Raw genomic sequence first — 21,130 nt, forward strand, 5'->3', positions numbered from 1 at the left:
GGGGGGGGCTTTTGCAAAAAAAAAAACCCGGAAATTTTTTTTTTTTTTTTTTTTTATTTCATGCCTCATTGCCCCTAAAATGCTAGCAGTGAAGTCTGTGAAAATGTTGTTTTCTTCATCTGATGGAGATTCAAATGTACCTTTTCTTCCCATTGTTTCGTGCTGTGGCCTAGCATTCATTCGGACTGAGGGGACTCGACGTGTCGTTGAGTTGTATGGTGTCCTCAGATCTGCAGATCAGAAATGCTCCGCGTGCATTCATGTCTCCCGTCTAGATCATCAGCTAGTTATTAGCTTTGTGATTCATTACGTCTGTTGTGGGAAATTGTCATCATTATGAAGTGTTGCTTCAGTCAGTCTGGGCCTTTTATGGACATTATTGGCCTACTTGCTGTTTGGTAACATTATGTTTCATTAGAGCTGCCGATTGAATGGCCGTCTGACTCAGGGCATGTCTGTTTATACCTGTGCGCTTCACCGTCTTTTCACATTCAGCATCCTTTCGTAACGCACTCACCTTTGGTTCAAAAAACAGATTTCTGAGCCGGGGGCATGTGTGTATCAGTGCGTTTTCCGAGAAAAACCTTATCTAGATGGTTTCACGATCACATGGGGTTTCAACAGAATTTATTCTCTCTTGCTTCCAGTGAAAAAAAAAAACCAAAAAAACTAAAACCTGATTCTTAACATTGTCTTTCTATCCATACACCTATAAAATCAGAACCAGGCAGAGTCTGAAAGACATGGTCAGCATACAGTATATTATCATTCTTTAATAACAGTACCGTATGATACTACAGTATAAAAAGCTAGCATTAATATTTGTTTTCCATCTGCAAAAATGACCAACAAAAGCATTTAAACAATTGAAAAAAAAAACAAACAATTGAAAACAAATCAATAAAACAACTACCTACAGGCCAAAATTGAATTATTATTGGCATCTTGTCACGGGCCGTTTTTGCTGTGTTTTGAGCACCCCTGGAATCAATAAAACAACTACCTACAGGCCAAAATTGAATTATTATTGGCATCTTGTCACGGGCCGTTTTTGCTGTGTTTTGAGCACCCCTGGAGGTTGAGACCCCTGATTTACTACCACATAACCTAGATTAATCTTTCGACAAATCGCTTAAATGTAATGACCTAAACATCAACCATTCTCGGTGTTACCTGTACAAAACATGTGATGCTAATATGAAAACGGTACTAATTAGCCGGTGTAAATGATTTAACAGGTTGTCAAAAAGGTGTGGAAAAAAAACAAACTATACATGTATACAAACTAGAGCGGAAACCTGATTGTCGGTTACCTTTGAGAGTGGTGCGTTTGAGGCCATCCTTCAGCCGTTTTCTTTTTCAACATTTAAAGTCATAAAATGTACTGCTCCGTCTTTCGAGACCGCTGTCAGGAGGTCCAGCTCTGCTCAGTATGTGCGATCAGGCTGTGACATTTAAGGGTGACATTTCTGTGACTTTTTGTCCTTAGGGGTCATTGTCTCGTGGAGCTTTTTTTGTGCATAATTTATTCGTGCGTGTCTGTGTGGCGTTTGTGTCCGCAGCAGAGAAAAACCGTGCTCCGAGGACACGTTGACAGCTCCGGTGTCTGTTATATTGAATCTCATGCAAATCCCCAATTTTTTTTTAAAGCCTGATTTCAAGTGGAGTAGTTTAGAGTTTGTTGTGCTACTGTAAGGGTTTGTGGTCACCCATGTGGGCAGGAGGTTCTGTGGTTGCCTTGACGACCCTGGCACGGTTTCCAGCGGTACAACGTGTAACCAATGAATAATTCAGTGCAGTCCGAGCCTGCAGGCTTTCCTAAGAGTCCTGGATCACATTCCCGTGGGTCCCACGGACCCCTCCAACCTTTAAAACCTCTCACTGGACGGGTTTGAACCGAATTGAAATTCTCTTCAACATGCAGCGAGATGCAGAAGTTCACAACAATTTGTGAAAAGTTATTATTGTAATTTTTTTTTTTTTGTAATGTAGCCGTGGATTCAATTCGGATTACACCGAAATTTTTGGTGTAAAAGTTCAATTGATGATGATAATGAAAATTCAAGATGATTGGTGTTTACATTTGTAAATACATATTTGACATAACATTTTTTTTTTATTACTATAGACTAGACTGGTTTTCGGAAGCTGCATAATTTAATTTTGTAGCGTGTCTGACCAAAAGACAGTTGTGAACCATAAACACTGGCTACTTTGTTTACTGTTACACCCAGTACAATACGTTTATCATGATCCAAACATAACATTATATATATATACACACATATATGTATATATATATATGTATATGTATATATACATATATATGTATACATATATATATATATATATACTGTACATATATATGTATATATATACATATATATACATAACTTTTTAAACTTAGTGTTTTCTGTCTTTTATATTTCATTTATATTTATATATATACAATTTAGACCCGACATATACAGACAAACAACCATTTATATATATATTCATATATATGTCTATATTTATATATAGACATATATATTGAAACATGTAATTGATATTTGAAATATATTTATGTTTTAACAAATCACTTTGCAAATAAAGTATGTGTCACAAATTTAAAAAACAACAACAAACAAACAAACAAAGTTGTGCAAAGTCTAATTTGTTTCCCCAGTTTCCCAGCTGTTGTTTGAGACATTTGGAAACCCCTATTCATGAAAGTTCTTATTTGTGACCAGCGAAACATTTATCCCACGTCATGCCTGTGTCAGACGCCGTCCGTCACCAATTAGGGCACACGTGATCTGAAACCTGAGGGGACGCAGCGACTATCAGCTGATCGGCTGCTGTGTGCTGTCAGCATGTTGCCATGCCAACTGGTTCCCCGAGGCGCTCCTCATCCATAATAGAGCATGACTTCGCTACCCCGCAGGTTTGGCCTTTTGATAGCACACATTGCTTAATTAGCCTGCCTTCTGCTCGTCAGGTAGCGGGCCAAGTAGGCTGTTTGAGGTGGTCCAGGGAGATGCGATGAGTGTGGAGCCGCATCAGTGAAGAGACGAGGGCTGTGAGTCACTGCAGGACTCCGCCGTCTCTTTGTCTGAAAAAGCCTTTTTTGACAGGATGAACTCAGAAACCCTAACGTAAGGTCGCTCTAAATGAATAAACAACACTGTTGTTTTTAGCGTTGCACGACTCAATCTAAACACTAATATTAGTGAAAGAGTGGCCCCCAGAATTAAAGTGACCCTAGGTTAGGTCCTCATTGCTGTAAGTTAAAAAAAATCTTCCAAAAAACATGCAGTTGACAAAATCAATGTTTGCAGCTTCGCCCTGAGTATCGTGTATCAATCCGCCGCAGTTTGTTTCTTTTACATAACGAGCTAGTTGGGTTATAAGCGAAATGTCCTGACCGCACTTGGTGCAAACCCGCCTGCCTGCATTCCAACCGCTTGGCCCAATTAAACTCAAACGCAGTTCTTTACGCTCTACTTTAAATTCAGTAATGCAATTTATTTTTGGTGATAACTTTGTATTTCATTTTTCCCTGCTGCCTCCGGCTTTCAACTTTTAACGACAAAGCACTTTTTTTTTTTTTTTTTTTTTTTTAAATGTCACCGTTACAGCTCTTAATCAATAATTTATTAAATAAATTATGAGATTTTTTTTTTCCCAGGCCTTTTGTATGTAGTCTTAAATAATTAATGCAGGAGAAGGTGACCGGGTCTACACAGCTATATGTTTATCTAACGAGATTGCGTCTCACAATCTTCTGCTTTTGTTCTTTAGCTTGAAAAAAAAACGACCACGTGTTATGCCATGAACACTTCAACGTCACGTCAACGTTGCATCAACGGCAGAAACGTCGGTTCAAGTTCGTTCATTTGACTCTCTTAAACAGCGCGTGAAGATGCAAATTAGCACGACAGACATTTTAATCAGCGCTCCAATTAAGCGCCAACATTGAAAATCAAGTGAAGGGCGGCTAGTAATCTGCACGTTTCCCGAAGACGATTGTCGCTCATTGATTTGCGAACAACTTGAAACCCGGCGTAGCCTTGTTATTCAAGAAATTGTATATTTTATGATCATTAGAAAGCAGATTAGCCATTATGCGAGAATCTTAGCAAGTGATCAGTTCGGTTGCGCCCGGAAGCGACGAGGGTGCTACCAAAAGTAGCGTGCAACCATGGCAGTATTGTAACACTATGTGAGGTATAGTTATGATTATGAATCTTTTCCCATGTTACGACCGTCAAAACATCTGCAAAGCGTTCCAAAACTACAGGTATTTCCGGAGTTTCTCGACTGTTTACCAATGCAGCTGTGTTATTCCGTTGGCAGTAAAGGGACCACACAGCTGTTGGGGAACAGCACAGTTATTTCTTACAAGCGTCCTCATTATCTAGTTTGGGAGCTAGGACTGTCTTATTGAATAAGGAGCCTGTCAAGCTGGTAACTCTTGCTCCTTACCTTGGCGGAACATTGGGGAACATCCATCACACAGAGAGTGCAGGACGGAGAGACAAAGTGAGGGCTCGGATTGTTTAGAAAGAGGAGATCAGCAAGAATGCGGATGGAGGAAAGGCGAAACAACCACATAATCTTTAATTCAGAAACCCTTAATGTAAATTTCGCTTGGCCTTCTAGTAGTGGAAAGCAGTACGATGAAAAAAAAAAACAGCCTAAACTGCTAACAAATAGCTATAGATATCCCTTTTTTGAAGGAAGCAAGCGAGGCAAGGTAGCATGACAGAAAGGCCAAGAATGGTTTTAAAGGTATCTTAGCACTACTGGAAGACTAAGAAGAAGAAAAAAAAAATGGTCTTGTTCTCACTTGATTTTTTTTTGTTTTCTAAAAGCTTCCAAAATATTTGGTTCTATTCAAAAGATCATATCAGTTGATATGAGAAAACCATTCTGGTTGAAAACATGCAACGTTTGAAGCTTTGCGTAATCCCAGGGAGAGTTCATCGCAAAGGCAAGCTCATCAGAATGATTTCATTCATTTTTGCTGCACGTGCAACATGACTGAAAGGATCAGCTGATTGTACTAGCTAGCAAAAAAAAACCAAAAAAAAAAAAAAACCCAAACAAACAAAGAAAAAAAAGAGTTTTCAATTGTGGCCGTCTTTTAAAAGTAACCGCTATTTGTCATTACCGTAGGGCACTGCGATCATCCTATATCTGCCGTGTGTTTGCCTGGTGATGTAATGCTTGCGTTTGACTCTGTAAGACTATGTGAACAAGAAGGCAGTGACATTTAGCTGATATCAAATATTGAATTATTTATGATGTTTTTTTTTCAAAAGGTTTACACGTATCCTTGAGTAAACTGCAGCCTACACATTGTCTGAGCAACCGACACCCATGAGATGCTCACAGCTCACTGGTGCGCACAGCGTATTATATGTACATGTTAATATTATTATGGTATTATGCTGTACAGTATTTATTCGAGGTGTGTTTTTGGGGGGAATTGGTTATTGTGTTTTTGTGCTGTGGACCATTAAAGGCCTTATTACTTGAAAATACTTCACATACTAAACCATGGGAGGGGCTACAATTCAAATGACCTGATGTACCGCAATTATCACCTTAAACTTACCGATGTCCGATAACATTGGCCGACCGATATTATCAGCCCGATATTAGTATAATTATGTAATACCTGTACAAATTGTTACCGGTTTTACCCCTGATAATGAAAACCCGAAAATGCAGTGCCTGGGTTTGCCAAATATGCTGGGATCGCTTGTGCGGCACTTTGTCGTTTACCGCAGTTTTGCGAGAAAACGGCTGCATATATTGTAGTGTTGGTTCTTATCAGAATTGTAAATCAAATATCAGCGTATCGGATATTAGCAAAGACGTAATATTGGACTTTCCTACTTAAAATATATTTACTAATATAAACTCAACATACTTTATATATTGGTGTTTCTGCGTCCAAGTGCGGGAAGTGATAAAGTCACAACTGCACTTTTATTTTCTCTTTTTGATCTTCGCGTTGTTTATATATTATATTATTGACGTTACTTAGTTTTAGTTCAAAAATTTTGGGATCTAATTTGTCAAGATTTCTAATTTGTATAGTATATGATTATGATATGTCAGTATGTGATTACTATACATTATAAAATACATATATATTTTTTAAAAATTATTTTAATTGTTCATGATCTAGCAGTACATCCTTTGCAAGCTACTGGTAGATCCCAATCAACTTTTCATCAATTAGTTTTTTGGAAATCGTTTTTGGAAAAGGTTTTCAAACTTCAGAGATTTGAACATCTCTAGTTAGCCAAGACATCTTTATGATGCTTAGCTAACCTGAACCAAGTGCAGTCACCTTAGAGAACCTAATAAATGTGGAGTTTCTTTTTTTTCTCTCTTACCCAGTGGTCCTGACACACTTCCTCGTGTACCCTTTCACCGAATGATAGTAGGAGGAGGGGAGAGCAAATAGGAACCAGCAGACATTGGGAAATCTAGTCTACATTTAGCAAATTATTATGCTGTTTTTTTTTGTTGTTTTTTTTACTGTGATTTTTCGTTTTTCAATCATCATCTGAATGTTGCAAGAGAGTACTACGTGTTAATCTCGTTATTCGCAAAAACAACAACAAAAAAACATGCTCGGAGATTACATGTGGCTTCTGTTAGCTGTTTTGTTAGCTGGAGCGGTTGTTGGATGTTTCCAAGAAATACAAGATTTATCACTTTTTTAAGTCTCTCATTTTCTCAGTTCCTCTCTAAAGCACAAAAGCCTGATATCTGAGGGTGAATACAGTGCAGTCAAAGAAATACTCTTTTGAGTTGCAGGATCTCAGCGTTCATGTACGTTAGGTATATCACTTGGCGGAAATCACTTGAACGTATTCTTCAATTTATGCAGCCACAGAGCTGTTTTTTTTTTTATGCCAACTTACTGTTTCAAGCAATTGCATTTTAAAATTGCAGTACATCCATAGCCGAGACATTGTTCTTTTGCGCGCTTTGCGATTCGACTGGCTGCTAACGTTGTCAATGACTGGTTGGCGATTGAAATATTCATCAGTTGCAGCCCTTCTCTTCGCTCTTACAGAAGCTGTAGTCTCACATTAGTTCCAGGGCCGGGCATTAGTGAGTCTTTTATATCCTTCTCCCCATGCTACCCCTGTTGTTCAGTGAACGTCAGTCTCGCTGTGCGCATGGTACTTTAAACAGCAGGCTTCCATCGTGACGGAAGTGCGGTGTGTAAGAATAGCCCTGTCGATTTCGCAGCTCGCGCTGAATAAAAGAACAACGCGGTCCTTAAAGTTGGAGGTTGCATAAAAAACAACGCGGTCCTTAAAGTTGGAGGTTCATTGACCGTTATTATTTCGAACCTGTTTTTTTTTTTTTTTTTTCCCCTTTCCCTGCAATCGAACCTCTTTGTGTTTTTGAAATGTCTTTGGAAGAAATGCAGCAGATGGTGGATCGGTTTACTTCAATACAGATGGAGTGGAAACACACTGGCTGGTTCTTTGACAATCCCTCAAACCTGTTGTGTTCGAAAAACTTGTCTGAGCCTTGCTTCTTTCGCCCCGGTTCCCCAGACCTGAGCTGTAATTTCCCACTGGCAGGATATTATAGAGATCTGAGAGCTCCATTACACCAAAGCCATTTCCACTGACAACCCAAATGACATGATAACAGTTGGCATTCGGGCTCTATAAAGAGACTTCTCCCTTTATGTCTGTGCCCTTTTCCCAACACAAATGTGTCGGGGTAAAAAGTGTCCTCGGATCTGTTGTTTTCTACCAATCTCCCTGGAATGTAGTTGTGCCCTTACAACGTTTATTACGGTGTTTCGCATGAAAGGTGGAGGTATTTTAACCTCATCTATCCAAGTACATTTTTTTTTTTGCTGAGTGGGTTTTTAAAGTGCTTTTCTTGCACAATGATTAAACAACAAATCCACATCTGGCAACCTGCAGACTTGCACTATTGCACTGACTGACCAGGTGTGGATAAGTGCCTTGGTGTGAAAATGAGCTTTCCCTCAAAGCACTTCCTCAAGTATTTCTGAGGTTTCTAGATTAGTAAAAAAAAACTCTTTCATGGCTCATAACTTAACACAAGACACCTATTCTTGTATGTTATGTTTCTATGAAAGAATACATTAGGTTTGACTGCTGTAGTATTTTTTCGTGTTTATTGTTTTCTGTGAGACAGCACAGGTGTCCAGTCAGTTTATACGCTCTTCGCTACCTTGTATTTTCCCATTCACCGCTTTTGGTGGTAAAACTCTCATGCTTAAATCAGCACAACAGCTGGTTAGCAAAGTATAGCAGTCCACCATTTCTTCTTCTCCTATAAGAAAAGATATAAGAATTTTGAATTCGGGACCATTTAATCGTCATGTTAAATCAGTGTTTTACAAATGTTTCACATTATACAAATCCTATGACTCTACTCACAGTCTAAGTTAGTGTGATAACCGGGTCCGTTTAGCTTAACACAAAGCTGATACACTTGCAGGAATTGAAGAAAGTCACACATGAAGATCTTCTTCGACAGATCACTCTCTTTTTTGAACTTATCAGTCATCAGTTGCCACCTAGTCCATGAGTATTTTTTGTTCTGTCACGCACATGAAGATCTTCTTTGACAGATCACTTATCAGTCATCAGTTGCCACCAAGTCCATGAGTATTTTTTGTTCTGTCACTAATGCATAGGTAAAGATGTAACTAATATTTATGCTAAATAAGTAATTGTTTTTTGTTTTTTTATTATCCAAGTGGTTGGGAATCGCTGCGTTGAATTATTGAACTCCTGATGTTGTTTCTCTTTGTAAGTTTCCTATTTTGTGTCTTTTTTTTCCCGTAGGCCTGGCTACAGAGGTATGGCTACCTCCCTGCCGCAGACCCCAGAATGTCAGTGCTGCGTTCTGCCAAAGTCATGCAGTCCGCTATTGCTGCCATGCAGCGTCGCTACGGCCTGAATGTGACAGGAACCCTGGACAGCAACACTGTAGAGTGAGTCACACGCATTTTCAAAATTCCGCTGTACACAAACTTTGTTTGACATATTCAAACGCCGCCCCCCCACCCCCACCAAGACAAAAATGTTTTTTAAAAGTTAAATGTAAATGCAAGTAAGAAGCGGTGTTCAATTAATCAGTTAGACAATTTAATCTGCGTCTTGGCACCGTAAAACATCAAAACATTTAATGGGGAAAGAGGACGTTCCCTTGAATACTGATGATATTTGTATTTCTTATTAAAGCCTGAGCCTGAGTTTCTGCGGGATGAAATATGAATTAATTTAGCTGCGGATAGATACTTCACAAGAAGAATGAGCAGCGGCCGGGAGATGAAATGTGCAGTGAGCTGAAATGTTGCGGTATTAAAAAAAAAAAAAAAAAAAAAAAGAAAAAAAACCCCCGAATATATTAGTTTGTGTAACTTTGACTCACAAAGTTGTCTCTACATTTGTGCGGGGGATTAAGTGGAGGTTTTTACGAACCTCAACGTGATGCGATGGAGACAGATGAGTCCACAGTCCACAGGGTTAACACTTAACATATTTTTAACCACAGGAAATGACCAACTTGTCTCGTAACCTCGCAACCTTAAGAAACGGATTTTGTTGAATAGGTCACTGAACTGGAGCGAAGCAAAATGGTGGCCAGTAAAGGTCTAAAATTAGGTGAATGTGAGTTAACAGCATTGTTTGTTTTTTTGTTTGTTTATTTCCCCTCTCTGCTTCTCTTGGTTGATGAAGGGATGACACAGTAAGGTGAGAACTTTTTTTTTTTTTTTTGTAACAAGTTGTATTCATCCGTGTCTAAATCTGTAGGGCTTGTGAATAATAAATAATGTGCATCATTTCTGTTGACAACATATGGACGTAAATGGGAATCTGTTCATCGATGGAAATGAACACCTTATTTTTTGTCTATCATGGATGCGCGATAACTTTTTTAAAAAAAAAATACGATACTGATAACTTTCTGCTTCCAATGGCCAATACCAGACGCCGTACCATAACAGATGACATACCTCGTAATAGGAAAGATTAGTGTTCTAAAGTGGAACTAATATATGTTATGACATCAATACTATAAACAACTAGTGTTCTAAAGTGGAACACTAGTCCACTATATGTTATGACATCAATACTATAAACAAAACCCAAAACAGTTTTGACTCTTTAAAACAAACTATTTGATATTTGATCAATTATTTGATACTTCAAATTAATAAAGTGCATTACTTATTTAAAAAAGTAGTATTTTTCCTTCCTTGTTGAAATACTTGGAGCATTTATCGGAACTAGCCATCGAACTGTATGACGACGTTCCTCTTCCTGGTTTGCGATTTTTTTTTTTTTTTTTTTTTTTTTTTTTTTTTTGCTCATGTTTCTACGGTTAATTTGTAACATAGTGGGTACGGTTGTTTTCCGATAATACCGATAGCCCTTCAGTGCTAACTAAAATATATATTGCACATTATCAGGGCTAATCGTTATGGTATCGGACTTATCGTCGCTAAGTATGGTGCACCCCTTAATTATTATTTGTGATCGTGTAATGAACACGGTCGGTCCTGCTGACTCATCATCTTCTTCCTGATTTCCTAAAGATGGATGAAGAGGCCCAGATGTGGTGTTCCTGATCAGTTTGGGGGTGCATCCAGATTCAGCGTCAGGAAACGGCGATATGCCCTCACAGGACAGAGGTGGCAGCACAAGCATATCACGTACAGGTGGGTGGCCTTTTGAGATTTCTACATGCTTTTGTTGGTATAAAAAAACAAAAATTCCCCAATTGTAGCAGTTATATTTTGAGGTATGCTATTATGTATTTTTCCTGCTTTTTCTATATTAATCATAAATATAATAATTATAAAAAATGTTTTTGTTGTCATATTTACCAATGTTGATTTAACCATGATCGATCACAATTTGTGATGATCACATTATTCATGCTTAATTATTCGTGATTTATTACTGCTACCGTGTGATTAGTCGTATTGAATTTTTTTTGTTGTTTTTAAAATCACATTAAGTCAGTTTGCATTAGTTTTGGTCGGGTATAAACAACAGTATCATTTTCAGTGCAGTCTTCAGACTAAGATCGACCCATGGCCTGATGTTGGCAGATGAAGCTTTTTTTTTTAACTTATTTGATTTATGCTCTTGTTTTTGACATTTTCAAAAATATCTTACATGTGATTCAAAGCAGCAGCTGCTCTATGTTTTTTTTTTTTTTTTTTTTTTTTTAAAGCTGCATCATATCCATCTAGAGCCTAAATCTCTAAAGCCTCGAGATCCGAGCAGAAACCTCAGCTTTATCCGCAACAAAACATGGCACAAAGACAAAAGTAGGCGCTAAATTTAGTCTTCAAGCGTGTGTTTTTTTTTTTTTTTTTTGAAGAAACACCATCGGTGGAACTGTATGACATAACTTGCCGTAAGAAACGAAGATATAGCGAAGTCCGTAGCCCAATGTCTGTTATATTTACATGATTATTATTTATATCATTTGTTTTCTTTATATTTTGCTTTGCCTGGAGGATAAATGTATAAGGAGCAATGCACGCTGAACGCAATCCAGTAGATTACGATATTAGTACATGACATTGGGTTTGCTTTGGGCCCTATTTCTGGTTGATTGGTTGATTTAAGATGGCAGAGGAAAATGAGGGAAAACAAGTCGACCTGATGTAGAGCGGAGGAGGGAAGGAGGAGAAATGAGGCGTTCTGGATGAAAAGCAGCTGCAAAGAAAGATGTGCTGAGAGGAGGAAACCCCAGTGGAGGGCACAGGGTGCTCTCTGACAGATTAGGATTACGTAATAGGATATGTGTGTGTATGTGTGTGTGTGTGTGCGCGCTCTGGATGTGTGCCACGGCTCAACAGTCAGATGTGCCTGCAGCTGTTCCTTTTGTCTTACATCAATGTAGCGGTAATGGAGAATCAACAATGTTTTTGGGGTACGGATTCAATATCTGTCGGCTAGCTTCCTAGAACCGTCGTCGATCTTTACGAAATTAGCTCACGTTTTTTTTTTTTTTTTTATGTGTGACTTAAGATTTCCGCCAGAAATGCTAAAATACACAGTAAACAACACAAATAAAATAAAACAGAAAACACCCGTAAACTGTAGGGGCTGTAATCTCCAGGTCGACTGTTCGATTTATTGGTCGATACATTCTGGGTTGACAAAAATTCTGATTGGTCGATTTAAAAAAAAAAAAAATTTACATAAATATTTTTGACTTTCTTTGGTTGATTACTGCCCAAGTCAACCGATGTGTTTAAATCTGCATTTGGTCGGTTGTACACAATAATATCGCATTGTACGCAATGCCTAATTGGCGTATACCTGAGTATATAGTATTTTGTGTACTGTAAATTACCACAGCTAGTTCTTCCTTCAGTGACGTGCAGGCTGAGACACAGCGGCAGAACTGAATTCAGGTCAGATCATTTGCCTTTGTCTCCGCTTCAAAGTTTCTCCTTTTCTTTCTTCGAACAATAACTTCGGAAAACAATGCCGGCATTTGGAAATGTATTATAAATACACGGTCCCCAGGTGGTTGCTAGTTTTTGTGTAGCCACATGCAGCTCTTGCTGTGGGAAGGCACTAATTATCCTTGGCATGCCGGCTGTTCTCACTGCATGCAGGTACTATATGGCATTGGTTACACTTTTCTCTGTTTCCTGTTCCCGCAGAGAGGGTGTTGTTCATGGTCACAGATTCATTCATACAAAAAAAACAACCTAGTGTAGTATTCTATACCTGCACACGTTCCAGCCGCTCTTTCGGTATGCTACGGAGTTTTCCTCAGAATTTGGATAAAAAGGGGACTTACGCTGTTTGAATACAAACTAATATGATTGGCTAAATGAAATGTTAGTTACGAAGTTCCGAAGCATTTAGCGAGCATTTAGCTCGCCATATAGTAGTCGACGCAAGTGCAATATGTAGACTACTTGAAGTTGTACGCCGCTGTCGTCTCCATGTTGTCACCAATGGCGACTAACTTCCAGCGACTCATGGATTTACATTTTAACCGTGTAAGCTACATGTTGTTAAAATGAAAAAAAAAACGTGCCTGCATTGGGCCTTAAGTGGGCTGTAATAAATAAATATATATATATTTATATGCTATAAATATATATATATATACATATATACACACATACATATATGTATATACAGTACATACTGTATATACATATATACTGTATATACATATATGTATGTATTTATATATGTATGTATATAAAGCCATCAGTAGTCTGTCCAGAGCAGGGGTGCCAAACATACGGCCCATGGGCCAAAACCGGTCCACTAGGGTGTTCAGTCCGGCCCGCTAAAAGATACACAAACTGCATTTTTAAACTGAAAAGCCAGCCACACAGTCGAACTCCCAAGTCAATTTGGGACCTACTAACACAGCAACCCACAGCATATTTAAGTTGTCTGACCTGCACGGCGTAAACTCCACCTCTCCATCCATCCCAGAGAAAATGTGTGAGCGTGAGAGTGAAATATTTTCAACGTGAATAAAGTGGAGACAGACCTTCCCCATGGCCCGAACCAGACTGGCGCTCAGCAGGCAGTGGGCTGTTGATATCTTTAATTAGAAAATAAATTCAAGAGGCAAATTCCTCTCCACACCTGCAGCCTGTTCACAGACTCGACTGTCTTTGTTCACAAATCACTTCTCTGAGCTCCTTGCTGTCCAACAGGGTGAGAGTGTAATGGCAAAAAAACAGTGTTACGGACAAAGTTATTTCTCTTTTTTTGTTTTAGTTGTTGTTGTTGTAGTTTGACTGCACGGATTGACAAAATTCCTGGTTGTCGTGTAGTTTGACTTCACGGATTGACAAAATTCCTGGTTGTCGTTTTAACTCTTCGCCTGATATAATTGGGTTTCTACCGTTCCTCAACATGTCCTCTGCCAGAGTGAAGGGCTTACTTGAATCTCTAATTACGTAGCACATTGTTTGCATATCCCATCTATTATTCTTATCCTTTGTCTCTTGACACCGCAGTATAAAGAATGTCACGCCTAAAGTGGGTGCTGAGGAAACCCACGATGCCATCCGACGAGCCTTTGATGTCTGGCAAAATGTGACGCCCCTGCGCTTCGAGGCTGTGCCCTACAGCGAACTGGAGAGGACCAAAAAGGACGTAGACATCACCATCATCTTCGCTTCAGGCTTTCATGGAGACAGCTCGCCCTTTGATGGCGAGGGCGGCTTTCTGGCTCACGCCTATTTCCCAGGACCTGGAATAGGAGGCGACACACACTTTGACTCAGATGAGCCGTGGACGCTGGGAAATCCAAACCACGATGGTGAGTTTTATGTCTTGTCTCAGAGTGGATTTGCAATTAGAAAAAATTACTCGTATCGCCTTGGAAGAGTAGTAAGAAATCAAACCCAACCTCGCCTAGACATAACCATAAATAGACCCAATGCCAACTTGGAACAAACTCATTCTTGGACATAACCTAAAATGTCCCTGAACCTAAAATAAACCTGAAAGAATATCAGCACAAGGGATGTCCGATAATATCAGCCAACCGATATTAGCATAATGTTACAATTGTTTTCGGTTTTTTCCCGACATGATGTGACCCCAAAAACAGTTTTGAAAAGTGAAAGTGAAAGTGAATTATTATTGTCATTGTGACACAGCACACCATTGCACAATCACGTGTCCTCTGCCTTTAACCCAAACGGCTGCATATATCGGTATGTCATCTGCATACATCCCTAAGTAACACACCATAATAAATCAAACTGACAAGGAAACTAACGTGAGACCCAGGTCTGTTGTAGTCCATTTCTATTTCAGAAACTAAGGTCTCGTTGCCGTAAAAGTTAAGTTGAGCATTTTGGCTTAGGTATCGGATTTTTTTTCGACGTGCAATCCCGAAATTTTTGACCAATATCGGACCGATACCGACCCTAAGTATCGGTTCGCGCCATCCCTACTCAGAGGTACAACTACGTCGAGTTCACAGTTGTTGGTCCCCTGCGTTTAGTTACCGCCGAGCGACATTAGCATAAGCTAAATGTGTGATTTGAAAAACCTGGTTTCATAGCTCGGCCGTTGTGCTGACTGGAGATCGTTGCTCCGTCCTGGTGTGGTTGTAGTGTGTGTTTAGTCTGCTGCTGCCTGCTCAGGCCTTTCTCTCTGCTGCTGAACTAAACACATCAGTCGTGCCTGAGCAGAGTGATTACGCTCTAAGCCTTGCAGCTTCCCAGGCTATATGTGGGCCTTCAGCAGTCGGAGTCTTTTCAGTCGGTTGCACGTTCCGGAGCTGCCGTCGCTGTCGTGTTTGCGGAGCTCCGACAGCTCACTGCTTATATGTGCGGCTTCCTCCGTCGTAATGATAGCGCTGTGTCCGGAGAGTGGATGATTAGATGGATGAGAGTAGAGGATCGATAATAAAAACATAGGAAGTTGTCGATGACATTTTCGCCCCATGTCACGCAGGGATATCCGCAAACCAGACGTTTAGTCGCAGTGCTTTTATTAAAACATATTTGATCATAACAAAAATAGCGGCAACTACACTGTCTGAAATATCAGAAGTAATTTGGTGTTACACCTTAACATTTGCGGGAAAATGGTAAAATGACAAAGAAAAGGCTTTTAGGGTTTTATCGGCCGAACTACTTGTACAAAAACAAAAGCTAATTTCGAAAGTATTTCTTGTAGCAAATTGCATAAAAGGTAGAGTGGAAACAAATTAACCACTAAGTTATTCCCTTTTTAAGTGTATACAATTTCCTAAAGACAGATCTGACTGCAGGGAGGCTCGTTAGGTATCACTTTCTCCATAAAGTATCGCATTTGCAAAAAGTGCAGATTGAGGCCTGACATTTCTTGAGGAAAAACAAAAATAAAGTTCATTAGAGAAAAGTATCTTTTTCGTATTCCCGAGAGAACTAAAAGTACCAGCCGTTTTTTACTCCCGATATCGTCTTGACGACCGTGTCGTCTTCCATATGGCTACAGTCTATTGTCATAGCATTGGCAGTTGTGCAGCTGTGCTTTTTGTCACATTGACTGTTGTGTCTACCTAGCAACCTGCTTGTAGCGAATGTTAGCACAAGTAGCGCCATGTTTTTCAACTGATTTCCAAGCGATTTCTCTGCTACTTTTTGTCTTCCATATCAACCCATCAATATACAGGCCTAATAAAGTATGGCTCAAAAATATATACCGTGTTTTCCGGACTATAGAGCGCACCTGAATATAAGCCGCACCCACTAAGTTAAAAAAATATATATATATAAATTTGTGTCCTTTTCATGATGATGGGGTGACGGTATAATATACGGATAATTTGCGGTTATGCTAGTTGTGTTGCATGTGCTAAATAAAAACTAGTTTTTGCACTTCCTGCTAGAACGCCCCCTGGTGGCTGAAGAAAAATCCATAGAAAAGCCGCATCCTTGTATAAGCCGCATGGTTCAAAGCGTGGGGAAAAAAAGTAGCGACTTATGGTCCGGAAAATACGGTATGCTCAGTTGATGGGGAGATGGAGTGAAATATATGACATCACGTCTTAATGGGGACACAGTTTTTAAGACTTTGCAACAAGACTGGGGAGACAGTTTTTAAGACTTTGCAACAAGACTTTGTTTTTTTTAACTTTGGGGGAGAAAGTTTGTTATTTTCTTCAGCGTCCATGTTGGAGACGGAGGAGTTGGAGATGTAAGGACAAGCGTGAAGGCAACGCAGACAAGCAGGAAGCAGAAACCAGAGAGATGATGAGAGGGAATCACAAAGTGTCTCTAGACGATTATTGGAGGGCGAAGAGAGAGCGAGAGAGAGAGCGAGAGAAACGGTAGAAAAGGAGAGCAGAAGAGATGAGTGGGAGCCGGCGAGCACTGTGCATTGCAAATAGACATGGGGAACTTTGTGTGGCAGAGTGAATTTTAAGTAGGAACAGAGAAACGTTTGTACGGAGCACATGTTCCGAACGGGGCTTGTTGTTTGCTCCAACTCAATATATATATATATATATATCACATATCACAATTAGAAGAACAATCCAACGACAGCGTCAGTAGGTAGCTCGCACTAAAGCGAAAAAGGCCTGGCGCATGTGCACAGGTTGGAACACTTTTGCCCCCTCAGAGCACTTATAGCACTGCACTGCTGCAGCCCACACTGCTGATTAGAAGAAGAATCCAACGACAGCGTCAGTAGGTAGCTCGCACTAAAGCGAAAAAGGCCTGGCGCGTGTGCACAGGTTGGAACACTTTTGCCCCCTCAGAGCACTTATAGCACTGCACTGCTGCAGCCCACACTGCTGTGGAAACATCCCATAATGCAGTTCTATTACACCCTTCCCAGCTGGTACTCACACTGGCCAAATGTGAACATTGCACTGGATTAATGCGGACTGATCTCTACGGCGGCGCTGCTCCGACTCCTGCATGACAAGTAGTTATACCGAGATTAATTTCGAAAGGAAAAAAAAAGGTCAGCCTTAACACTGCCGGCGCTAGGTATTAGTATATATGTCTCACAGTAGGTTACAGTGAGAACTTCAATCTCTATTATGTAACAGCTAGGAGCAAAAACAAAAAAAAACAAAAAACAAAAAAAAAAAAAACGCTTTACTTTCACTCTAGCAAGAGACACCCTCACGGCAACGATGAGTTCCTGTTAAGCTACATCCTGTCCCTCTCGTAGCTAATCTCCCTACATGGTTGTCAGGAAGAGTCAGTCGTCACGGTGACCATCGCCAGCATCACTCCATACATGGTGCTGTTATTGTTTTGGATGTGACACCGCAGACGCACGCTGGAGGATCATTCGCTGCCGACTGTGTGGATATACACACCAGCTCTTGTTGAACAGGCTCACGTGAACTCGTGTCAGTAACTCCCTTACACACACACACAAACGCGCGCGCACACAAACACACTAGCTTATAAACATCTGAGGATTAGCCCACGGTTGTTTCAGCCCAGGCAGTAGAGTGAGGTTCCTGGTAGGGTAAGCTAATGGCATTTTGTTAGATTTGCGTTGTGGTCTGCTTAGACTGAATTGTAAATGCCCATATTTTATTGCGATGGGAAATGGTTTGGGTAAACTTTGCGATCATTTCATGGGAATTTTAGTAGCCTGACAGTGGTACGTTACCAAATTTGATCAGAACATGATCAGAACAGAAAATGGAATTAAGTTTTCAGTCAAATGATTTGTTGGGAAATGTGTTCTTCTGAGGGGCTCATGAGCAGAGTTAATGACGAGGTTGATCAGGAGGGCAGCTGTAACTACAGTAAATACCCCGTTACCCAGATACAAAAGGTTTCTTGATAATGAATCTTGATAGTGCCGATAATTACCGAGAATTCGTCTTTCAATTTTATTTCAAAACCATAGTTTTTACAAAGCTTTTCGGGCTGTTTGTAAAGACACAAACACACTGCTCTTTTGTGATTTTGTCTCATGCGTTTGTTTGTCAAACCAAACATGTACATAAATGTGGTTTCAGGAGTCGTACTTCGCGTAACTTTTTTCGCGAGCGATCTGGATCTTGAGCTAGACAAAAAAGTACTTTTGCTCTTCTGGTACAACCCAAACTTTACTCATTGGTGACATATTTATTGATATTTCATTATATTGAGCAAAGTAGCAGAAAATAATAACCCCGGCTCCCCCTGTGGACAAAAGATGTATTGCAGTTAGTTTTCTAACAGGCTGCTTAGTGGTGTTTCTTGTCAGATCGTCATTGATTACGCCACCATGGGGGATCCAATTACCAGCCACGACCTAGTAAGGCCCTGTCCGTGTCCATACACGTTCTGAGGCTTCAACTTTATTGGGAGGCAAAGGCTGTGACTGGAAGTTGCGATAACTTGATGCTCTTTATCGGCTCGCAATCCAGGGCTACTTAAAAATGGAAGCCGATCGTCAGCCGGTGGTTTTCCTCACACAGAGGCTCGCATGGGTGCTTTATCTCAAGGTCATCATTGCGGGTTGATGCAACTGTGTTTGTACAAAATCAAAGCGCCGCACAATGCGGGTTGATGCAACTGTGTTTGTTTGTACAAAATCAAAGCGCCGCACATGAGAGGCAATGAGACGGGTTCCATTATGATTTTCACACCAAAACACACAAACTGAGGCATGCTTGTTTTTTTTTTCAAAAAAAACCCAAAACACGTCACCCTAACGACTGCATACCGTGACTTTAGGCAAACAAAGTCCGTCTTACCCGAGGGTGACTTATAAGGCATGGTATGCCTTCAAGGACCTGCAGTCTCCAGGAGTATCAGACGAGCTGTGTAACATAACATATTAGTCAGGCCAGACCTACACCCTGGAAATGAAAAGTTTCCAGGAAATTTTTTTTTTTTTTTTTTTTCAAAATGAATGAGGTTAGAGACACGCCGTTCCTATCAAAAGGAAAAATGTTCTGACAATTTATGTTCCTTGGGATTAGACAGATAACAGGAGCGGGCAATGTGGATGACACACTCGATAACAACGTGATGATTGGCTAAGGGAGGAGATGTCTGGACAGCCCTGACATTGATCTACTGATTGATTGATGTTTGTAAGAGAAAGCTCAGCTCCCGGACATCGATCACTGGAGCGGTTTAACATCGACATCCAATCTTGCAACTCAACTGCACATTTTAAGCCGCTGTCAATCGAAGATATTTACTAGTAGACAATAAAAGGATCAATTCAAAGCAGTGGACTGTGTGTCCGTGGCGAGTGGCGGGACTACGACAAAAGAAACGCCAGAGGGGACCAGGGAAGAAAACGGTGGTGAATCTGAAATGTGAGAGGAAAGCATATGGTGTCCTTGCGGGTTTATTTTTAGTATACTACTCCTACTGGGTGATAAGAAGAAAGCAGTCACACACCCCCCCCTTTCACACTTGATCTCCACTAAGTTCATTAGATTTGGGAGGCATGAGGCTTGATTTGTTTCCAAAACACCTCGCAAAAGGAATGAAACGCAGCAAGGGAGAAGGCTGATGAAAAACAACAAAGATGCGTGGGTGATGCTGGACTGTGTTGGACTTGTGGGTGATGCTGGACTGTGTTGGACTTGTGAGATAACCCTTAATGATATGCACGAAAAAAAAAAAGGGTCGGCGCTCGTCAGTGATGTAAAATGTTGGCATAAATGAGTTATGCTAACCACGTATTGTTTGGACCACTAGATGCGCGGCGACTTGGATGCTGATCGGTGAGTGGCTGGGCATCTCATGCTATGTTTTAAATATATATATATTTATATATGTATATATGTGTGTATATATGTGTATATATATGTGTATGTATATATATGTACACGTGTATATATGTGTACATATATATGTAAATATGTATATAAATGTATATATGTATATATGTGTATATATATTTGTGTATATATGTGTATATATGTATGTGTATATTTGTATATATATATATATATATATATACAATATATATATATATATATATATATATATATACATATGGGATATTGAAAACACACTGTTGTTTACCTGTTTACAAGGGAACGAAAAATTAAGAGAATGAAAACAGAGATGTTCTTACACGGTTCTGCTCAACAGGCTGACACTAGAAATAGAAGACTGCCTACTGACAGTACAGTTCTCGTGGGCGGCGGTACTCTCTTCCACCCGCGCGCGCACCTGGGGAGCCCTGCCCTCCCACGGTCAGTCAGATGCTCTCGCAAGCATTTACCCATAACCTTTGGTAAATACAAAGTGTAAACAACTGTGAACTGTACGCCTCGTGCAGCTCAGTCGCTCGGTTCCAAAACTCTATCTATCACTCAAATCTCAAGGAGAAGCTGAAATGTAGATCTGTCCTTTATATTTGAATGTGGTGGACGGTTTTTTTGGGGTTTTTTTTTTTTGCTAGAGTGTTGCTCGGTTTACGACGTCCTCGACTTACGTCATTTCGTGGTCGTCAGTTCCATCATTCTGACTTACAACGTTAAAACAAATCTCACAGGGGAACTATTTGAGGAATGCAGGGGAGAAATTGCCAGTTGTTTTTGTTGTTTTTTTGGGGAACTTTTTGCCCTTCGCTATGGCTCCCAGGCTTAAGTCAGACTCTTCTGATGTTTTTATGTCCTAGATTATGTTACC

At 40.1% G+C, this 21,130-nt stretch overlaps 1 protein-coding gene across 1 annotated transcript in view; it reads left to right on the plus strand.

Annotated features, from left to right (window-relative positions):
• The window catches only part of mmp16a (matrix metallopeptidase 16a (membrane-inserted)), a gene marked incomplete at its 3' end in the record, with an annotated part of 97,824 nt that overhangs the window by 46,330 nt on the left and 30,364 nt on the right, over positions 1 to 21,130 (plus strand). Inside the window, exons 3-6 of the mRNA XM_025054684.1 lie at positions 8,850 to 8,998; positions 9,747 to 9,761; positions 10,607 to 10,729; positions 14,030 to 14,334. Coding sequence (XP_024910452.1) covers positions 8,850 to 8,998; positions 9,747 to 9,761; positions 10,607 to 10,729; positions 14,030 to 14,334 — 592 coding nt within the window. The remainder of the gene's footprint in view (positions 1 to 8,849; positions 8,999 to 9,746; positions 9,762 to 10,606; positions 10,730 to 14,029; positions 14,335 to 21,130) is intronic.

This window comes from Cynoglossus semilaevis, chromosome 3 (assembly GCF_000523025.1).
Source record: "Cynoglossus semilaevis isolate Cse_v1.0 chromosome 3, Cse_v1.0, whole genome shotgun sequence".
Classification (NCBI taxonomy): domain Eukaryota; kingdom Metazoa; phylum Chordata; class Actinopteri; order Pleuronectiformes; family Cynoglossidae; genus Cynoglossus; species Cynoglossus semilaevis.